This window comes from Monomorium pharaonis, chromosome 3 (assembly GCF_013373865.1).
Source record: "Monomorium pharaonis isolate MP-MQ-018 chromosome 3, ASM1337386v2, whole genome shotgun sequence".
NCBI lineage: Eukaryota > Metazoa > Arthropoda > Insecta > Hymenoptera > Formicidae > Monomorium > Monomorium pharaonis.
The window spans coordinates 22,217,931-22,235,338 of record NC_050469.1 but is presented as its reverse complement, the minus strand read 5'-3'; the positions used below and the strand labels follow the sequence as shown (position 1 = coordinate 22,235,338).

At 36.0% G+C, this 17,408-nt stretch overlaps 1 protein-coding gene across 6 annotated transcripts in view; it reads left to right on the top strand.

Annotated features, from left to right (window-relative positions):
• Positions 1–14,908, top strand: part of LOC105834080 — a 134,593-nt gene extending 119,685 nt beyond the window's left edge. For 5 of the 6 annotated variants that reach the window (XM_012676303.3, XM_012676300.3, XM_036284563.1 and 2 more), the window contains 11 exons: positions 4,264–4,436; positions 7,715–8,216; positions 8,543–8,939; positions 9,078–9,312; positions 9,764–9,935; positions 10,241–10,480; positions 11,114–11,269; positions 12,512–12,663; positions 12,892–12,998; positions 13,382–13,903; positions 14,075–14,908. In XM_012676303.3, coding sequence (XP_012531757.1) covers positions 4,264–4,436; positions 7,715–8,216; positions 8,543–8,939; positions 9,078–9,312; positions 9,764–9,935; positions 10,241–10,480; positions 11,114–11,269; positions 12,512–12,663; positions 12,892–12,998; positions 13,382–13,903; positions 14,075–14,227 — 2,809 coding nt within the window. In that variant the 3' untranslated portion in view covers positions 14,228–14,908. The remainder of the gene's footprint in view (positions 1–4,263; positions 4,437–7,714; positions 8,217–8,542; positions 8,940–9,077; positions 9,313–9,763; positions 9,936–10,240; positions 10,481–11,113; positions 11,270–12,511; positions 12,664–12,891; positions 12,999–13,381; positions 13,904–14,074) is intronic. The other variant, XM_028192148.2, reaches the window with a different exon arrangement.
• Positions 14,909–17,408: the final 2,500 nt, after the last annotated feature.

Genomic DNA, 17,408 nt, shown 5'->3' with positions numbered 1-17,408 from the left:
GTATATTTTCTAAGTGATTAAGCTTAGAAGCAATTTTATATACAAAAGCCTTGTGTTGCATTTAAGCATGAGACTACCGTAATTAATTGTTTAAAACTATACTATATATTTTAAAATGCATGATAGTAAACTTCCGCGATTGGAAAAAATTTTCCAACTAAAATACAATTTAATTTTTATAACTTTTGTACTCACAAAGTTTTAGTATTAAATTTTATTGTGATTTTAGGACACTCTAAAAATTACGTTATTTAAATCACGTACAAACTATAAAACATATACACAAATGAAAAAAGTTAAGAAAGTTACATAAATATTTATATAAAAATAAATTTGCAATTGCTTTATTAATAATTTATTAACATAGATTACATTAACACGTGTTATAATACATACTTTATATAATATGTATATTATAATAATATTAACAGCGCATTGTGAATTTATTTATATAAATTACAGGGCATTTACTACTGCGAAAACACCGGAAAAGCCTGGAACTTTTAGGAAATTTATTTTTTATTTTGAAAATTGATTTTTATAGGATTTCATTAGTACTCAAGAAAATTTTTGAGAAACTACATTTTTAAATTTAAATTCTAAACACAAATATTTATACATAGAATCTTAATTGCTTTTCAGATATTTAAAATATTGTTACAACATTATTAAAATTTTATTGCCTATTTACATTTTAATAGTGCTTCTGAAATATTCCAATATAATTTCTTTTTTTTTAAATAAAATTTATAAAATGTTTTTTTCACTATTTTCTTCTTTTTGATAATGCAAAGTCGAGTAATAATATTATAAATATGGCATATCCGTATATATTCTTTCGCGAGTTTTCACATTTATTTAAAAAATTTAACGACAATAGAGAACGATACATTATTCTAAATTAATGTTGTGCATTTAATCGCCTATTAAATTTAATACCTTTAGTAACCTAGATCTGTGTTTTATGGACACATAATTCTATACTGTTTAGTTCATATTATTTCTTTTTAATATCTTTCCTATTTAAAATTTAAGTGGCTTTTTTGTGTTTGCGGTAATATTACTATAATATTGTATTGTAATATTTCTAAAAACGGACAGCAAAATTTTGCAAAGTTTTTGCCATGTGTAGTGTGGTAATAAAATATTTCTGCAATGTTTCCACAAACTTTCTGTGCTTTGCAGGATACTTTTTATTGGACAACTAGAATTTTTGAACAGTTTCATTTTGCATTGCTTATAATATTTGCACTCTCTGCACAAAACTCCGCGACTTTATATTGCTCCCTAGCATCTAGAAAGGTAATGCATGCTCCGGAAATTGCCAGAAAAATGCTTAGTCACAAATTGCAATTTCATCATCCGGGTTATCATTTATTATTTTGCTCGTCGAGTTATTATTTTTTATTGCTCTGCTCCCCTTCCCGGCCCGATTTCACGCAATCTGCATTCAGCCGCATACAAAATGGACGTCCAGCGGATGAATACGCTTTACAGTTTATATCTGAAAAGTGCTGTTATTTAGGATAACGGTAAATCATGCAGTCAAACGTGCAGTTTTATTGCTGATCGCGGTATTATATCGGCAGCGTGCGAGATGTTGCCCGTAAAAATTATTTTTATTCACAATTTAACGCCGTTTAGGAAAACGTAAATAACTGTATAATATTCAGCAGGATTATGACCATGCTATTTGCCCGATGCTACATTACTCTCGACTCCTTTTTCATATTTTAAAAACCAAGCCAACGCTTATAGAACAAGATCCTTGGCACGGGCGATCCCATGATGCTGAATTCTCAAGATATTTCCGACGTAAAGGTTGAGTAGCGAAATACTCGAGATATGCTCGGTGAAATAGACGCGAAATATACTGTTTGATCCGTATTTCACAGACGCCGGATAACACAATTGATAAGTAAATGTAAACTGCTTGTTCTCATTCTTTTGATATGAGACTCATGATTCCGTTTTTTATCGTTGACGACTTGTTTGTCATCTCATCACGTAAATTGTAATACATCAGAATTTCCTCCGCATTTTCGAGAAAGGTATATCTTTCTTTTTCTTAAAATGTATTATATAATTCTGTAACCAATCTGTGTGCAGTAATCCGCAGATGAAATAAAATATAACACACACGTGCAGGTCCCCTTTGTGCAGAGCGAGAAACTTATTCAGCCGAGCAGTAGTCAGTCGCGCAGCTGCGCTTTTGTAATGCGCGTCGCCATGCAAACAGAGATTCCGTTCGCGATGTAACACTTTGTCCGCCGGGGCGAGAGAGGCGTCAATAGATCGCGACGGAGAAAAAGGCGCTTCTTTTTTTTTTTCGCCATTCATGCATCACGTCGCCGTCCGACTTTTACGACTCTTCCTGACGAACTTGTAGAAGTACTCGCGACATAAACGCAGCGAATCAAATCGAGCGTTCGTCGTCGGCAGATTCGCGATTCCCGATTAATTTAACCGCGGCCGAAATTCAACGAAATTGCGACACGCTCCTCCCCGCACACGGAACGTCACTCCGCGTTTCGTTAAGAGTCACGCGAACCATTGTTCGACCGGGAATATCGCGCTTTCGCACGCTCGCGCATCCGATCGAACTTACGAACGGCCGAATGAGATTCGGTCTCGAAATGAATGCGCACGGCCAATCTATCGCGCCTCTATCCATTCGAGAACGTTTACGTCACGTATGGGGGATCATCAGATCGCGGGGCTCAGTCGATCGTAAAGTCGAGTTCGATCGACGCGGAGTCACGTGCGACGTGGAGTTGAATCGGCGATTTTAACTGCGGCTCGTGGTGAATAAAAGGACGAACGATATCCCTCCATATCGGATCGCCGCGATTCAGAGGCCCATTTGCGATTCAACGAACGTTACGACGGACGTTATCTCCGGGGCTCTCCCCCCCCCCTCCCCGTTGTTGAAAACGCCGCGTCACAGTACGTCATAATGTCATCCCCCGACAAGCTTTCTCCCTGCGCCGAGAGCGCGCGCGAGGGATTATCGAAAAATATTTTTTTTTATTATTCCGCGTCGCACGGACCGCCGTCAGGCCATGGGAATAACGCGAGCGGAATCCTGTCAGATGCAGGCTGAATTGGAATGGACATTTTAATGTTACGTTATACGATTACTGATCGTTTTTACAAACTTCTACGCAAGTCGCTAATGCGTCGCTATTATGAGGCCGTCGCCTGTCGCCGCGCAAAAAGTATACATAAATAGAAATTTCATGCGAAGCTTAGGAAATAATATTTTCTATGATTTGTGTCCGCGACAGTCGATCATTGTTATATCGAACTAATGAAATATCGACGAATATTGAGCGTGCATTAACAATTATTAGGTGTGGGTTGAGAAATTTAATGGCAAGTGCTTCTACATGTATATACTTTTATCAATTTTCCGGATCACGATTTTACGCGAAATATAGAAGTTAATGATGTTTATTATATTATAATATTAACATTAATTTTTTCTTACATAATGTCAGTCCTATAAATATATTATTATAATTCAAAGTAAATGTGATAAAGGAGATACAGATACACTCTTTTATTCGAAATTTATATAATGGTATATCTCGGAAATTAAATAAATTGCAAAGAGATTAAGCATGTTCCTTTACGGATTATCACAGTTCCTAGCGAATCTCGGCGTAGTCCATTTTAATTGGTATCGCGTAAATCCACGCGATAAAAGGGAACGATAAAGGAGATAAGGGGAGCGACGTGTTCCAATAACAGCCGCCGTTGGGACGCCACAACGGATTCACGTTTTATCAAGTGATCCGGACTCTCATGAAACTTCGTTCCTCTTGATTGTTTTCATCCACGATAAGACTCGTTTTAGTCCACGAGTTTTATCATGTTGAAATGAAACGTGTCAACCGGAGAGATTTTTCTGTCTTCCTACATATAAAATCAGATATCTGTCTCAATTATTTCTTTTACAATCAATCCATCATGCTTTTGTTATAAATATCAATTTGGTTATTCGTGTTTTTTAATTACCTAATCGCACTATTGAATTAAGATGTTTGCAATTATTATTATATTCATTCGTCATGAGATCCTTTTGAAAGTGCATATTTTTACGATGAATGGCGAGAAAACAATATCGTTAATTGAACGCTGTAAACCTTTTGATGCTACAGACGCAGCTCCGTTTTATAATTCTTGGATGAGAAGCACCCGCAATAAAGTAAAGCCGCTCATTTTCAACGGATGAATTCTGAGGGCTGCTCTGCATTTCAGATTCAAGAACCAGATACTTTGCGATCTGCACTTTGCCGACGTGGCGCTGATGGAGTGCTCGGACTTCATGCAGCAGTTGCGCAGCTTCAAACCACAAAGTTTAGGCTGTGCAGTTGCGAGACGAAAGTCCTCGACCACGCTGATCTTCCCGTTGCCACCCCAGGCGTGCTCCGGTAAGTACTTCCATCGTCGCCGCCGGAATCGCTCGTTCTTTCTCTCTTCCTTTTTCTTTCTCTCCCCTATCGTCGCTTTGCATTTTCGCGAATGAGCCCGGTGCCACTGACTTTTGGAAGAGTGCATATGTATGAGATGAAGCTACAGGTGGTTCCGCCTGTCTTGGATTACGCACGATTATATGTGCGAAGTTACTTCGTCACGTTGAATTCGGATGGCCGAATATAAGTCTTACGATAAAAATGTGACGTATCAGAGTCAGGAAAAAGGAATACTTGTTAAAGAAGAAATAATAGGCGTCGCATTTCTTCAGTTTGTATTCAATGCGTTGAATTGGATCATCCAGTGTACCAGATAACTTGAGAGCGAACTAAATTGCAAAGCGTTGATATAATCTTTAGGTAGTAGTTTACGATCGTTTGCGTTTAAATCTTCGCACAAATGTGTCTGTATAATTAAAAGAAGTCTATGCATTTTGATTTTTAAAACATATGTCGATTACTATTCGATCCTGAAACACAGAATTCAAAAACATAAAAATATATAAATTTATTGGGTGTAAGATCTCGATCGATGACATTGCGATAAAAGTGCGTCCATCAGTCAATAGTTATTAAAACGTTTATATTTTAAGGAATTATCTACTCCTTTGATGTACTCTGATCTCTTTTGCTTTACAAAGCGAAGAAATCCCGCGAATCCCGAAGGAGGTCGAAACCATAGCCACCTGCGCCGTGTCGAAATTCGTGTTCCAGTGAGATATGGATGGCCCTTTGACTATACAAGTATGGACTGCTAGCACTCCTACTTTTCCCATTAGAGCAAGTGAGAGATCTTTGTAGCCAACATTGAATGCAATTTTCAGTGCCCTCAAATACTAAAAATACCGGAAAATTTAAACGAAAGGACATGAAGTTATATTAATTGTAAAAACAGTATTTTTGGTTTTAATGGAAATTGAAATTGTAAAAAAATTATTCTCTTAAAAATATTTATTAGATAAAATATTAAAATATAACACTTTAAACAAAATTTGGCAGCGCAGTTTAGTTCGCCGTTTTCTCGTTGATATTTTATAGCGCTGCGCGCTATTCAATGTTGACGACAGTCTGAAATATACTAGCAGTCCATACTTATATAGTCAAAGGGATGGCCATTATATGCGAACAAAGAGCCCGGCAGTTAGGTCGATTCACAGCAGCGGAGCCGAAGAAGAGGAGGCACCGCGGGCGGCTCACTCTAAGTTCGAATACCAAGCCCTGTTTGCAAACAGCTTGGTGTTCTACCTTACAGTGAATCGACTGCGGTATCGTCGACAGTCGCGCGCCAGCAGAAGGAACAGAAGGAACGGAAAGCAAAACGAAGATTTATAAAATAAACAAGATGGCAGGGTGTACGGAGAAGAAGAAACATTTAGAGACGTGCAAGACGTTTCCACTTCAGCCTCGCTAAATCGATAATTCTATATCACTTAAGCTCGATATTCCGTTAGATGGAGCGGAGACGAGTGCAGTTAGAATGAGTATGGAAGAAACGAAGAGTAGGAAAATTGACCTTATCGAGCTTGTCGGGAAAAGGGATACGGGTTCGAGATTTCTTCAGTCAATACACTCGATGTTTCTGAAATTTGAAATTTCGAAATAGTATCACGAATCACACAGCTCACACATGTACGAGCGTGGCCCCTCTCATTGTATTAACTAAAAATCTCAGATACGTATCAGGCTCCAGCTTAAGCTCGAGTCCGAAGCTAAGGAGACATTTTGCACGCCTCTCTACCAGAGATACGTAACTTAAATGGACATATAAGTCCGGCATTGTAAAACGGAAAATATCTCTTGGAGGTTTTCCGCATCTGGATTCTACCTCACAGTCGATTCGTTCTCGAGACACTACTTTGTCAGATCGGATTCCTCTCTTAATGATTTTCCGTCCGACGGAGTGCTCGTCTTTGGATACTATTTGTTCTGTTCGATTCTCTCTCTATCTCTTTCATCTCGTTTCTTTGTTCCACTAATTTCTAAACAAACCCCTCTCTTTCGCCTCGAGAATGATCCGACTGATCCTTTTCGTATCTGCGGGAAACAAAGACACCGGCGCCATCACTGACCAATTTGCTCCGTCGAGAAGAGCTCTAGTCGAACGGGTTTAATTAACGTTAATCATGCTTTGAGCGAAATTGCCCAATCGACGTCCGCGCGCTTCATGATGAAAACGTTTAGGATTATTGCATTTACGTACAACGTGTACCACGACAGTGTAATAACTTTTGCGCTATGATATTACTCAGTGATTATATTCTTTAATGACTTCTCGCTTGTTCTATGAAACTTCTATTTTTACAATGTACAATCATAGAAATAGCTCGCAAAAGCTATCGGCAAGGCTTATCATATAGTGATTTTTTACCTTTTCTTTACTGTAATTGAAAGGTTTTTCTACAAAAAAGTTCTTTTCTTTTAATCTAGGCTATAGCGATAAATCTATTAATAGCACACCGTGAATAATTTCGTTCCGGTAAGAATCAAACCAAAAATGAAAAATAAATAGTAGATAGTAAATTTTCGCAAGAACTAAACAAGAGCTTAAAGGTTTCTTCACGAGTCTTCAAAATATATTAGTATATATTTTGAGGACTCATAAAAAAAACCTTTAAAATATATTAGAATCAAAGCTTAAAATTTTGTTCTTATGTGCCCGGAGAAAAATTATGACGTTTATATAAAAAGACAAATATACAAGAATGTTTTTGCTATGATCAATTTGTATAATTTTGTAAAATAAAGAATAAAAAATTATTGTTTCAAACCTTAATACTTTCTTCTTCATTTCTGTGATTATTACTATTATAAAAAATATTAGTGTAAAATATGAAATAAATTAATATTAAATATAAAATTCCTGTACGAACCAAACTAAGTTTAGAGATTTTTTATTTTTTCTTTAAATAAATAAAAAAAATTTTTTTCAAATATTTTTATATTAATTAATATTAATCAAAGTCTAATATAAATTTTTTAATTTTCTTATTATACACAAATATGTATATTCAAAAAAAATTACCACATTTACATAATAAATGGTAAAAATAGTTTTTTGTTTCCTACAAGTTTAACTTTTTGGGCTTGTTTAGTTTTTGTAGGAAACCTTTGTATTTTTATAATAACCTTTTTGCTTGTTGCTACTCATTATAGAAAATAAAATTTATATATATATGTACAGAAAGAGAGAGAGTAAGTTAGGAATAAACGCAAGTTAAACATAAATTTTTTCGTAGACGAGTTCTGTCAAGAGTTCCCGCACAACCTGATACCAACGCCCGGCTATTGGATCGAATGCTCGCGACCACAGGTCACGTCGGACACAATCTGGGACGAAAGTGAGAGCGAACATGAAGGTACTGATCCCGAACAGGCGGAGGGACAGAACGCGGAGGAGCGTTCGTCGATGCGGAAGCATCAGGAGAAAACCTCCTGCCTGTTCGAAGCGGAGAATGAAGGCGACACGGACGATCCGCCTCGAAAGAAGACCACCATTGAGGAGCAATGGGAAAAGAATCAAGGTTTCGAGCTCACTTCGGTCGAACAAGAGACCTACGAGAAGTATTTCTATGGCTCGGAGCATTGGAATTACTTCACGAACGATGAGGATTTGGGACCGGTGATACTCAGCATCAAACAAGAGACGCTCAACAACCGCGACCAGTTTAGAATTTTGGTCAGAGCCATCAGTTACACGGTCCACGGCCTTATCCCTGCCAGTTGTGTCTTTGCCGATCGGTAAATTCTGAATCACATTTCATTCTCGCGTACATATAATATTCGTGTTTTTTTAATAGAAACTTTACTTTTTATCAAAAGCATTAATTTATACGGTAAGACTAGGTAAATTGTTACTTCAAATATAAATAATCTTGGTTCCTAGACTAAATAGATGTAATAAAACGCATTGTTAGTCGTGTATGTATTGAAATTTCAGTTCTACGTTAAAATTGCACTAGAAATTTATTTCTAGCAGGCACATTCAACAAGTTGAAATTGCCGATTTATCGCATCAATCAATATCTCCACGGGGATATGTGAGACATGGCAGATCTGTTTTGCAGGTATAATCGAGAAGAAGTGGTACGTAGTCTCGGCAAGGAGGTGAACATCAATCCGCCGTTAACCTTGGGCCAATTGCCAGATACGCCCGAAGAACTTCTAAAGCTCGATCAAGTTTTTATCAAGTCCGAGCTGAAGGTGGGGATGATTTATGTTCAGGAGGGTCAGTACACCGAGGAGGAGATACTCGATAACAACGACAACTCGCCGCTCTTCGAGGAATTTCTGCAGATTCTCGGGGACAAGGTCAGACTGAAGGGATTTGACAAGTACAAAGGTGGTCTCGACACCGTACACGACTTGACGGGCCTATATTCTGTCTACACCAACTGGAGGGGTATCGAGATAATGTTCCACGTGTCTACCTTATTGCCTTACGAGAAACACGATCCTCAAAAAGTGAGTTATCTATTTGCACTGCTGTTTCAATTTCACTTTTATCGAATCTCGATCGTTTTAACGCGAACTAAAAGATTTTAAATGTGATAAAACGTGCCGAGAATTTAATTGAAAAATCTTCTCTCTCCGCACGCGCAGCTTCAGAGAAAAAGGCACATTGGCAACGATATAGTGTGCGTCGTATTTTTGGAAGCCGACAACACGACCTTCAGTCCAGCTTGCATCAAGTCGCACTTTTTGCACACGTTTATCTTGGTGCGAGTGAGTCCACGGATAAAGCGGAAAGTTACGAGATACGAGGTGTCCGTAGTTACGAGGGATGAAGTTGGGGCCTACAAACCGTATTTATGGGAGCAAAGTGTCTTCGAAAAAGGTAAATGTTATAACATTTCTCATATGAAATACACAATTATATAAAGGAAATTAATTTCATTCGATTTAAAACAGAATTTATGAAAAGCTCTCGCATAACACTGGGAGAGCTATAACTACATTTTTATTTCTATCACAATAGATATTATTTTATTTAACGTTTAATTATTGGCATTATGAATGCATCAAATAACAATATAATTATATAATTTGCATAATAATATAACCTTCATTATAAAATCTGTATGGCTGGTGACAAAGTTGAACAAATTTGATATTACTTTGTTAATTTCCACTTTCGGGCGTTACGCTACAATTATCGAGCTTTTAATCGTAAAGGGTAGACAATCTAAATGGTAAGATTAAATTGGCTGATTATCTCAAGATTGTATCAGTTTATAATCTCCCCTACGTTGAACTAATCTATCGAATTGGGTTTTCGAACGCAACAGGTCCGATGTTTCGAGAATGGATATTAACGAAGATCGTAAATGGCGAGAGGGCGAGTTATTCCGCGCCGAAATTCGCGAGGATGCAGGAACGGACGAGAAGTCAAATGTTGGAGGATATCGTAGCGAATCTCGCCAATCACGCGGAAACCGGCCAGATTCCGAAACCATATAGGTGAGACGCGATGGTGACAAAATAATATTCAAAAGATTTTAACTAAAACAACTACTATAAAGTAAAAGAGTAATCTGAAAATGTGATTATTACATTTTGCATTAATATATTTCCATACAATTTTTGCGCCTTCCTTTACTTTACCATGTATATAAAATATCTCTTTCATATTAAAATACATTACCACCATAAATAACAAATTGATTTAATTAGCTACACGTGTAATTCGTTGATAAGCATAATTGATCATAAATATCAATGAAATATTGATCAGCACGATTAAACTAATGATTATTGATTTTTAGACGAGGTTCTTGGCGACCGATTGGACACATGAGACCGTCTTCACCACTGTTGGACTCGGTGCGAGATCAGTTCGAGGATTATGATCAACTCGCAAAGGACTTTACTAGGGTGTTCCTCAATAATTCAGCGAACATAACGCTGAACACTAGTCTCTTCGATGTGTCCTTCCTTGTGCCGGGACACCAAAAACAAAAAGTCCGATTTATCGGTGTCAGAGCGATTCTAGCAGTAAGAAGCAGGTAACAAATGTTTTCTCTTTCTCGAAGATTGTGGATATACTCGTTTTGCGCGCGCGCGCGCGTGTGTGTGTGTAAAACAAAATAAAGTTTAAAATACTTAAGCACAAAAAAAGAACATTGTTGTTTTGACAGTATCTTTAGTTTCAAAACTGATCGTGTTCGAAAAATGATCGTGTTCATTTCAATACATAAATTTCAATTTGAGAGTAATTTTTTTTCTGCGAGTGATAAGTAATAAATATATATAGCTCTTATGGGTAAAGATATTTTTAAAAATATATAATTTTTATGAAAATGTAAATTAATATCAAACAAGTTCAAATTATTTATGCTTAATTTATTTGATATAAAAAGAAGTTTAACATTAATTTATTAACATTAACAGTTTTTCATTTCTCATTCACTAATTTCAAATAAATATTTTCTAACAAGTTCAACATTTCACAGCTCGATGAGCTTTAAATAGTTAAACAAATTTAAATAAATATGTAAATTCAGCAATTAGACCGATTGATTAACGATTAAAAAGATACTTCTGTTAAGCGAAAGCGTGAAAAATTGATTGAGCATAAAAAGTTCATCCCCGTTCGACACAGCGTGAAAATTAATCGATACGTATTTATCTTTATACAGAGTGTTTCAAGAAATGTTATACGGAATTCAGGCGGGTTTCGGAAGTCCGCAAGTACCGGTTGCCGAGTTGCTCGCGAGACCGGCGCCAACATTGCTCAGTCCGCAGAAGCCGAAAAGCTCGAACTTCCTGCAAGTTCCTGACATGGAGAGTCCTAGGTACGTTTTAATGGTCATGAGTGTTGCCATTAGTCCGTTATTCATCTGTTAGTCTCATGAATCTTAGTTCAGAACGATATATTCGAAGTTCGCTCGTTAAAGCGGTGGAATGCGTCATTATGAAAAGTGGTAAGCTACGAAATCAAAATCTTTAAACAAATCGAGAACAGTGCTAAACAAATATATGGTTGCGAAGCTGAACGATTGGCTATTTGAGAGTGTGTTCGCTTGGACACATTGACTACGGATTTATTCAGGTCTCAAAGCTCGAGCGAGAACACGTGGATTTTGTGATATTACGTGAGATAGAGAAATTGGACTTCTCTAATGAGAATAAATTGAAAATCTCGTTTGAATGGTGAGACTAATGCCTGTGATTTTCAGTGTCGAATGTTTCTTTCATATTTATATCGTAATATATGTATCTTTTCACGGCACATCCATGTCTCCTATCCTCATGGCACCGCATGATTATCTCGTAACTTTTTTTATTTACATACTACCGTATAATGCAAAAGTTGCAAATTGTTAATCAAACCCTGTATCGTGTATTGGACTTTATGTAGCATGCTCTTCTCTGAGAGGCACTTGCAATATTCTATCGAATGATACGATTCACGTGGCGAATTCGCTTTGATCGCTGAAGAGAAATAATCAATGTCCAAAATTCTACGAATGAAATCTGCCATTTGCTCGTTAGTCTTTTTCTAAGTTAGTGTTTTTCTGTTTTCTAAGACGTTTTCTTTCGTAATCTGTATCTTATAAAACAAAGAAGCGCTATAATTTGTATATATACTTTTAGTAATGTTGATATCAAGTATGCTTCCTTTTATCTACTTTTATTGTGGCATTGCCGGTAATCTTATATTACTACGATTCGGCGTTGTTTTTGTTTCACTTTCTAAATTTCATGTGACAATCGCCAACTGTACTAAACTGATAAGAGATTTATATCGCTGCTATGGATTCGACGAATTGTGCGCACAAATTCTTTCGATCCTTTTCGCACGTACAAATTGTTGATAAGTACAAATTGTTAATATCGAAAGTGAGCTTTCATCGTTGTCTAGTTTTTGTTTCGTGACTTTATATTCGATATTTGTCCCTTCCATCTATACTCAATCCTTCCTTCCACCCTTGGAGTCATTCTTGTCTCCTGCGTGAAATGCCCGTAAATACCATCTCCATACCTTGAGGTGCCGCTCCGCGGTTTCTGTGAGATACTGGTTCTGATGTGTTTAGGCCCAAAAGTGTCCCCTCGTCGCCGATGGTGAAGCGGGCCTTCTCACGACTGGGTACGATCACGGCAGGCTGGGGCAGGAGCATTCGAAAGCACGGCAGCACTCTGCAGAGCGAGGACCGAAAGCGATGGGCCAGCTCGCAGGATTGCAGTAGTACGTGTCTCAATTTTTACGAGGAAAAGCCTCGATTTATCTCATGTCGAATACTCTCTTTTTAATTTCATTCAAATGTAATGCATAATAAAAGTTCATAGGTAAATATGTCGTAGGGAGATATAATAAAATGGTAATCCAAATGTTTAAATAACGCCAGTAAAGACGTAATCGTACGATGTTACGTTGTTTTACAATTGAGTGGAAGTACAGAATTTTCCTTTACAGATAAGGAGGCAAAAGATAAGGACAAACAAGCACAATTGGCAGTGCCGCGACTCAGCGTTTGCGCGGACGCGCAGAAAGTAGATAGAGCCAAACTAGCACAGACTGAGGTGAGCAAGATGCTAATGGTTAACGTATATCTCAGCATTGAGAAAATCAATGAAAGAGAATATCTATACATGTTTACGTTACTACATAATAATACAATTAAATCAAATTAAAATTTTCTGAGAAATTTATAAGTAATTTATTAATTATATTAAAACTAAATAATTTTGTTGTTATATCTTGAAAGGGGGGACAAACTATTTTGATTTTCTATTCTTTTTTGCCCTAAAATATATATCTGTTTAATAATCAGTGATTAATATTAAATTATTGTTAAAGTAATATTCTAAGAAATATTATTGACCAATTATAAAAGTCTTGAAGCCACAACTACCATAGTTGTAGAGAGTTTTAATCTTCTATTAATAGAAATAAATATTTTCAGTTTGACATCATCGAGTTCGATCCGGAGACCTTCCGAATTCTGCTGGACTACCTGCACACCGGATCTTGTCCGCTGACGTGTAGCAACATACCCGGTCTGATATGCGCCGCGGAGCACTACGATCTGCCGGAGCTCCTTCAGGCTTGCTTCCATCACGCCAAGCAATTCCTCAGGGTCGAGATCGTTTGCGTGATGCTGTGCGCCCTCGAGAATTATTACTGGCGTTACACGTCCGCTTCGGAATTGGTCAACATGATTCTCGCATTCATCGAGACGCGGGCCGAATTGCTCTTCAATCACCCGGATTTTGTTACTCTGAGCGAATCAATGGTGCAGATGATTATGTGCCGTGGCCTCGAACTGCCGGAGGTCAAGAAGTTCGAGGCCATGCTGACCTGGGCAAAGCACAGAATCAAAACCAAATCGACCAAAATCGACGCCAAAGTCGAGTTCAAGTGCATCATGGACAGGCTCAGCAGGGATCTCAAGTTACATAAGATAACGCCTCATGAACTAATTAGGGTAGATATCGAAAGAAAAATATTAGACAATATTAAAGGATAAAAAGGCAATTCTTTGATCGCGTAAATGATCTGAAAAATTATCTAAATAGCGCATTCTTTTAACGATAATTTTTAAATCCCACAAGACTATAATTTTTATTACAAAAAAGATTGTTTCTCGCCTTTCCAGATCGTATTACCATCGAAGGTTATAAAGAACGAGAGGATCCTCGAGACTCTGATGTACCAGGCGAATTCAGGCATATATAGAAACATCGACAGCTGTTTGGAGGCATATCAGAGGAATTTACAGGATCAAGAAAGTTTCGACTGTGGACTATGAAAGTTAACAAACACGCGAAAGGTGCCACAAAAACCTGAGAAACACGTATCGATAAAGGAGTGATGTGTGTGATTCTCAAGTGATTGAAAAATTATTCTCTTGTAATGTTGCGGCGCTCATGTTGTGTTATCGGATGGATTATATGTGAGTAATCGACATTCTTTTCAGTAGCAATGACTTACAACATTAGAATAATTTGGTTGCCATTGCAACTGATATGTAGGAATCGATAATTGTGTATTGTGATAAGTTTCTCCGATATCACACGAGGTCGTTGCTAAGCCACTCGACGAATAATAAGTTTTAGACATAATCTCGGCTCCATTCGCGTGTACTTTATTTGATACTTATATAGTAATTCAATTGCATTTGGTGACGTATTAGCTTACCATCCTTATTTCGTCATCAAAGTCATCTGTGAAAAGGATAATGGTATAAGGACGATGTTAATGGACGTTAATATACTTAACGGAGTGTTTTTGAAAGTTTCTTTAAAATGTTACTCGAGGGAGGTCTAAAAAATTTCGAAAGTTTTCTGTTCGAGAATCTTTCGGGTTATCTGGTATAAATGTTAGTTGAATTGAAATACTGATTTATCAATATATAAATTGGTTAATATAAAAGTTTAACGCATAGAGCGATTTCTGTACATAATTTTTTTCGAATATAAAATTTTCTAAAAATTTTCTATCAAAAATAATTATATATCTTGTTTAAAATTTTTAATATATAGGAACTATTTTATAATATAATGCTTCCATATCATATATTTCACAATTTCTAGTTTAATGAATTTTAATTTAGTTGAATTCGGCTTCCATTTTTTGAAATAAATATTATAAAATTAGAAACTACTATAGCTATAATAACATGCAGCATTATCAAATATTCTAATTGATTAGATTTTTTATGTCTTTTTTTGAATGTATACATATTATATATTTTAATTCAATAATTGTATGAAATTTTGTGACTCGATATCATTATAAGAAATATTATTTTTGATAAGCTCTTCCAAGCTGTCACAAAATAGCAAATATACATTATATTGACGAATCAGGCAGGGAATAATGCAGGAAACACATTACAATGTGACTGTCACTTTCGTGTTGAAGTTTCGTAAATAGGTCATCAATCTCCACAGAATTTGTTATTAATACATTCCTAATATGTGATTAGTAAAATTAAATGTTAAGTGTTAATTAAAATAATGCGAGCAAGGAAAGCACAATTTTCATACCGTTAATAAAAAGATTGACTCAAATAAAATTTCTGATCGGACAAAAGTCGAAGTAATTAATCTAAAGTCAGGATATCTGTTATATTTCAATAGCGCAGCTAAATGATGATAAATCTATAGTATTTAGCGTGTTGCAATGTCATCTGTCTTCTAGCTTTGGTGAAATGACAAAAAACAAATCACCCGACGATATGATAAAGTTGTCTCGTAAAGAGTCGTTAAAAAAAATTTCACTTTAATAATCAGAAAGGCTTTCGATTAAGAGGGCGTATCGTATCGGCGGCACATAATAAATTGCCGACACATGACAATCTGTATCATAAAAGAAAACGCTACTAATAACACGTAAGAATGATTTATTATTACGTAAGCTTAAAGGGATATATAAATATACATATAATATACATATATATACGTATCGTTATACATATATAAGAATAAAACGATAAACGATGAGTAACAACAATAATAATGAAAATAATAACGACGCTAGTAAAAATGAAGCGTAATATAATATAATAAACGATAACAGCGCAAGCGAATTGATGTTGAATGTTGGGAGAAAAATATGTATATACACATATGCATACATGCATATATATACATATATATGTATATACACACATATACATATATATATATGTATATATATATTCGAGGTCTGTTCTGTTTTCTATCGTAGATTTTATATTTTCAAATATTCTAAGAGAGATTCTAAAATCCACGGAGAAGGCAGGCTGAAAAAAGAATTTTTCGCGCAACAACTCGCGCGGGCCTCTTTTTCATTTAGCAAAATGACTCTTTTTCAAGAAATAACACTTATTTGTGACCGCAAAATTTTGTATTACACGATACAACCACTCGATCTTCCCGTTCGACGAAGAGAAGAGACATATCAATGATCTCTCTCCGGTGGGAGAATAGATTTTGCGAAAGGAGGAGGGTTTTCATTGGAGTCATTTCGTGATTTCGACGAATCTTTGCGAATATCAAACGAGATCTCGAGACCTAGCCTAGTTGCGGCAGCGCTCCAGTAATTATATCAAAATAAAAAAAATAAAAAAAAAGAAACGAGAGGCGAAAGAAGAGGATAAAAATCGCGCGATTTCACACGCAGAACACATTCCGTGAACGACACTCTCTTTCTCCAAAGATATTTTTCAGAAGACGATCTCTTCTTCGATGTTTCAAAGAAGGAAATATTTTTACACGATCTCGGTTGGTCGCGATACGATACATAATATTTTCAAACGCCAATTTCCTGCTGTATATTGTGTTGTTATATATGTAACAAGTAATATTATGGTGTAATGTGCGTAAAGACCGTTAATTCTCAACCACTGCGATAAGTTTAAATTTGTTCCCAATGTAGATTTCTCAGTTTCCAATAGTGTCAGATTATTAGGAAAAATAGTGTCCGATTATATATATCTAAAATTATTCATGATACCCAATTTGTATACATTTTTTAAATTTCGAACTTTAACAAAGATAATTTGCAACAAAATTTTTTGCATAACTACACAATAATCATTTAAAATTTATTTTGTACATATATTATTATTATTAATTTTTATGACATTAATATTTTGGCTATCTCTCTCTTTATTAAAAATTAAAAAGGTACTTACTGATTTGTTTCTTGTCGGAAATAATAATAAAATGACTTATAGAAATCAATAATAATGATTATATTTTATTATTGGGTCCAAAATTGATCTCATCGTGATAGTTTTTTCATTCACTTTTCATATACTTATAGTAGTTGAGGATTAAAATCGGTCTCCTTCCGCTGTGGAAAGCGCCAAACTGTTAAGTGTCTTATTGTTCAGGCAAGCGGCTGGATGAGAAGTAGAGTTTCGAAATATCGTCATTTGACGAAATCCGATTATCTCGTATCAATTCAGTGCGACTGTTTAGTTCCTAGTATCATACACAGTA